Source organism: Polistes canadensis, unplaced genomic scaffold, assembly GCF_001313835.1.
Source record: "Polistes canadensis isolate GaletaPanama2010 unplaced genomic scaffold, ASM131383v1 scaffold_205, whole genome shotgun sequence".
Classification (NCBI taxonomy): domain Eukaryota; kingdom Metazoa; phylum Arthropoda; class Insecta; order Hymenoptera; family Vespidae; genus Polistes; species Polistes canadensis.
The window spans coordinates 113,237-118,707 of NW_014569752.1; the positions used below are offsets into that span (position 1 = coordinate 113,237).

The window sequence follows — 5,471 nt, forward strand, 5'->3', positions numbered from 1 at the left end:
TTAGTCCTTTTGTCAAAAAATTTGTAATAATCATGAATAGTATATAAAAGTCAGAGTTAAAGTACTTCTAGCATTGTAAATAAATAACTGTACAGTAATAGAGAAAATTTGTCTTGCGATTAATTTTAATAGATATTTTCAATGACATACGGTCGCAATTGTCACGACGATACGTATCGAATAATATAACGTTCGCATAATAAATACAGTTATTAATCTTACAATTCTTATTTCGTATTCGTCAGTTGAACTGGCAATTTGATTTAGGACATGCATAGTTTGGAAAATAGAAAATGCGTTTTTGTTTGTCGTTTGGGGTTAAGAATTATCTAAAAACACTTATGTCAAAAAAAAAAAAAAAAAAAAAAAAAAAAAAATAAGGAAGAAAAGCATAGTCTAGATAATGTTAATGAGAAGCTTCCTCGTTAATATAATGATGAAGCTCGAAGAAAACAGTCATCAATGTTCGGCCACTAAATTGTAAACAATTATTATCCCTAGTGGCGTTATATGAAATATGTAAATGTTAATATGTTCGCTTAAACTAATAAGAATAAACGAACATATTAATTAATGCTTAGCAATCAATATTTCCATTTGCGGAATAGTTAATCAGTCTTGCCCTATTCCCTCCTTGTAACTTTGTTGTTGTTGTTTTTTTTTTTTTTTTTATATAACGTGGACTTTATTACGGGAGGTTCGTTAATTATGGTTTAAATTTGTATAATTATTATTGTTAAGCAAAACTCTATTCTAAAAGATTTTCTCTATGCGCTCTCTTCATCTTCATATACCAAACCTTCAGTACTACGTGGCAGTACAAGAGCTACATGTCCGTATCTATAAAAATATAATTTAAAAAAAAAAAAAAAAAAAAAAAAAACAAACGTTAATCGCGAATTACAGAAATAAGAAGAAAAATACAAGGAATAACGAGAAATCATTTGACTAATTAATGAAATGTAATACAGGATTGTCCAAATATTCCTACCATAAAAAAAAAAAAAAAAAAAAAAAAAAAGAAACGAATAAGAGAAGATATTAACTATAGATTCTTATTTATATATTCACTTACTTGCTGCTCTTATATTTCTCCTGTATTGCTTGTTGTGGTATATTGGGTGCATTCAAAAATGTTTTATTTAAATATGACATACATTCCTTAAGTTCCGTCAAGCAATAACCCGTTGATAATTCTAATTCATGCGGCCATGTTTCTTCTTGCAACGTATGTCGTGCTAATGCTATTGAAGAAGCAGCTAAGTGACTCGGTAAATATTGCAAATACGGATCAGCTTCGAGTAAAGATAATTCACACAAGTACTGAAAATTATATATATCTATTTTATTGTGAATAAATTAGATATTTATAAGTATATTCAATCGAATAAATGTATATTACTTTTATACGCAACAACGAGATGATTCAATTATATGTAGATAATCATACTTACCATTGCTAAAAATTTAATCTTTTCTGACAGATTATTACTAATGCAATAATCTTTAAGAAATGCTAATGGTGTTGGTACAGTAAGATCGAAGGACAACACCCTTAAAATTAAATGCTCCATTCGCAATACCTGTTTTATGGTATACGTATCATCCGTAATATATACAAACTCAGCAACGTCCGGTGGATAAATTTCTTCATATTTTCTATTAAACATAAAAAAACAAATAATTATTTCCTTTCAATCTATAATATGTTTTTTTTATTATGTTAACTATTTATTAATCAAACTTACGCAGCTATAAACATAGCAGCGGTACCAACAAGCTGCAACTTAGCCCGAACAACACTCATATATGATAAGAATCTATCTATATAAGATACAGCCAAATACAACGTTTCCGTTTGTAATCGATATTCTTCGGCTACTTCAACGAGCCAATCTACCAGTATCAACCTCATTAAATATGTTATATCTGGTTGCTTTTTCATGTAACCAGGTTTTGGTCTATGTTGTCTCTATACAAAATAATATAACTAAATGAAACATGTTAATCCTTTTAGATGGATTTATTTAAAAAAAAATAATATGCTGTAGGTACCTCTGCAACACGTAAATAACTATATATATCCGCCCTATATTCTTCAACGTCAAAGAAATTATTTCTAAGTTCTCTAGATGATTCCTTATTAGTTCTGCTTTCTTTATTAGAAGAACTAGAGGAGAATAAAAGCGATTTATCCGGAGATATTGGTGTATCTTGTATGAAACCGTCATCCTGTTGCTTGCCATTTATTATCTCCTGAAGACTGTTGCATATTACAGGAAAATCGTTGATAGATAACGAATTAATGTCTAACCTCGGCTTTTTTTGTCCCGAGGGTACGGTAACTTCTTGGTTTGCTATCACATCTCTCTCTTCTTTAGAATCCCTTAATACGACAGAAGTTTCCTCTTCCAATTTGTCTTCATAAACTTTAAATGCACCCTCTTCCTTCTTATCTTCATAAATTTTAAACGGTTCAAATGGCACTGTCACTATTGATTTAGATTTCGGATGCTTTTCATCTTTGCAAATATCCTAAAAATGTGATCAAATAATAACATTTAATTTATCTCATACTTGTTATGCTATATATAAATAATATAAATAACGTATATAATTAACATAATTATATTTGAAGAATTAAATTATTAAAAATATTATTGTTTAATTATACTTAAGTGTAATACGAGATATGTTTAACGTGAACTTACATCATTTAACTGATAAAATCGTTATCGGTATAACGCCGGGTACAAGAATGCAAAAAGGAAAGAAGGAGAATAAGAAAAATAAGTAAAGGAAATAAGATATAAATAAATAAATATACATACTGTTTTAACAATTCGATGGCAGTTATTATGCAATACACCCAAAACCGCGCGTTTTGATTGTTGCAAGACTTGATTTTGGGCGGGCAAGATATTCTCTTTACCACGAAAGATATCGGTAATCCGGTTTTCTTGATCCTCGTGTACTCGAATAGTAGCCATTGTTTATTAGACTATTTAATAACAATTATAAAATATTTTATTTAATTTTGTCGTTGGATGTTAATCTTTTGGCTTTAGGACACTACGCGTGCCCGCTTATATTCCTTAGTTCCGAAGATTATTTACAATCGTGCATGCATTGCACCAAACGGTTTTCCAAGCAAACCAACAAACTTCAGTTGCCGTTTGATTTTCAAACAAACGTAGCACCAACAGCTGGCTATACGTTACCACAGGCGTTACTTAAACGCACCAATCCGGATAATGTTCAAATTAAAACTATTCTATCGACCAATCATGTATCCTCTTTCAAAACTTTAATTTCTTACTTTACTGACAACTTAAGTTGGTAACACTAACTAAATACGAATTTACAACGTTCTCATTTTGTTTTAATTCATTTGTTATAAAAATATATAGCGATTCCGGAACTTGTAATGCGATATTATTGTTTAAATATATTATTAATAATGTTTTAAGACGTCAACTGTATATTTATAACATTTATTATTATATTTACAAATCAAAAAGGCATGTTTCTATGAAACTTACAAAAATCGATTAAATAGAATCGTCCGATTTCGTAAATCTTTTTTTTATTCTCCGAAGACATTTAATTGTTAACAATTCATTTGTTTTTTAATCATTGACAATGAAAAACTTATTTAAAGATAAACAAAAGGTAACCGGAAATAGAAATAAAAATTTAATGAAAATAGTTAAAACGCTTTCTATAGGTTCATATATTTCACGTATGCGTTAATGAACACATGAAAATTTGACCATAGATACATGCGATTATTTCTAACGCTTCTATTCATGAAAAACATTGATACTTCCGTTACGAAAGTAAGTTCTGTGGATTGTGAAAATAGTGCCGATATTAATAAAAAACCATTGAAACACGTGAAATTATTGTAATTAAATTCATTAAATAAGAACCGGTATTAAGAAGGATCGTGTAAATGACGTAAGTGTTTAAAGAAAAACTATATCGGACACGTACTTTGTCGTCCCGCGTATACAAAGTGCGTAAAGCCATAACCTCCAATAATATAAAGGAGAACAAAAATCATTCTAATTCATTTTTATATAGTTATATAAATTTACGAGTGTTCTAATATTACTTTAGAAGAGGAAACATGAGTCCTTTGAACCGAGGTCCTTTGTTGGGGCCAAGAATTCCGCCAACCGGTGTAAGGCCACTACCCCATCCAAGATTTGGTGCTATATTTCCACCAGGTATGCCTCCAAGAATGCCATTACCTCCAATGAGTGGAATCCTTGGCCCGATGAGACCAAGATTACATCCTCCCCCTAGAATAGGTGGTGTGGCTCAACCTGGTGGGCCACGACCACTTCTACCACCGGGTAGAGCTCCTTTACCTCCCATGCCTGGACCTCGAGGTCCACTTATGTGTCCATGGCCTCGGAGAGTCTTGCCACCACAAATGGTACCACACATGAGGCCAAGGTTCTCTCCTAGAAATGGATCGAATAAAGGGAAACCAGTAAATACCGCTAAGAAAGTCGTCAAGTTTGAGGTATTTGTTATCACGCTTTTTAACTTTTATGTTATTTAAATTTGTTTTTATTATGTTCTCTCTTACATGTTTTTAATTTTATTATCGAATTAACATTGTATTATATTGATTCTTAGTTGAATATTTATTTTATATATATATATGTATAAGTTACCTTTAAAACTATTTTATTGTTATTGATATATACATATTTTTGTGAAACAATAATTCGAATATTTGACCATAAGAAAATATGATTGTTTTAACATGTTAAATGCCAAGTTAGTTCCTACAGACCGACGTTAAACTTTCTGCCAATGGTCAACATACTTATGTTTGTCTATGGCTGATAGATCATCCTGGCCTAAACGAAGAACTCAACAAAAGAGGCTTGGCACTTAATTTGTTAATAATAAACAACGGTCAAACAACCAGACTTTTTACATATATTTTTAAATCCAAAAGAACACAAAAAATAAAGCGAGCAAAATTTATTACTATAATTATTATCAAAAAGTATATTATGATCGTTTAGGAATTAGAATTAAAAAAGCCATGGATGACAGATGAAATTCGAAGCGAAATTCAAAAGAAAAATAAACTTTACGCTAAGGCAAAGAAGAATAAGGACGCTAAAGAATGGGGAGAATTTAAGGATGTACGGAATAAAGTTACAAGAATGATACGGGACGCTAAGAATGATTATCTTACTAAACATCCCGAACAGGTATTTTTTTTTCCTTTTTTTTTTTTTTTATGTTTTTCTGTTTTCTTCCATTCGTCACCACTTTGCCAATTTCAAATTTTTTATTGCATATAAAGGATAATCCATTTTCTTTAAACGAACATATTTACTGGAGCAATAGTTTAAGTAATAAATTAAATTAATATTAAATCGATTATATATTATAGTTGGACCACCTTTTAACTAAGCATTGTATACAAATGTGTAATATTG

General features: G+C 30.2%; 2 protein-coding genes across 5 annotated transcripts in view; one reads left to right on the forward strand and one right to left on the reverse strand.

Annotated features, from left to right (window-relative positions):
• Positions 1 to 672: 672 nt before the first annotated feature.
• On the reverse strand, positions 673 to 3,187 carry LOC106789846 (cyclin-A2). Of its 2 annotated transcripts, XM_014754366.1 has the most exons (7): positions 2,832 to 3,187; positions 2,712 to 2,720; positions 2,056 to 2,535; positions 1,749 to 1,972; positions 1,455 to 1,659; positions 1,076 to 1,323; positions 673 to 840 (listed from the first exon to the last, which is right to left on the reverse strand). In XM_014754366.1, exons 1-7 carry the CDS (start codon positions 2,988 to 2,990, stop codon positions 768 to 770), a joined length of 1,398 nt encoding a protein of 465 aa, XP_014609852.1. In that variant the 5' UTR covers positions 2,991 to 3,187; the 3' UTR covers positions 673 to 767. The 2 variants fall into 2 exon arrangements, with proteins under 2 accessions (XP_014609852.1, XP_014609853.1); XM_014754367.1 differs by lacking the exon at positions 2,712 to 2,720.
• A 592-nt stretch (positions 3,188 to 3,779) lies between these two features.
• LOC106789854 (nuclear fragile X mental retardation-interacting protein 1) overlaps positions 3,780 to 5,471 on the forward strand; it is a 6,100-nt gene continuing 4,408 nt past the window's right edge. For 2 of the 3 annotated variants that reach the window (XM_014754378.1, XM_014754379.1), the window contains exons 1-2: positions 3,780 to 3,960; positions 4,123 to 4,534. In XM_014754378.1, the coding sequence (XP_014609864.1) occupies positions 3,956 to 3,960; positions 4,123 to 4,534 (417 nt within the window). In that variant the 5' untranslated portion in view covers positions 3,780 to 3,955. Of the gene's footprint in view, positions 4,019 to 4,122; positions 4,535 to 5,471 lie in introns of all 3 variants that reach the window. The other variant, XM_014754380.1, reaches the window with a different exon arrangement.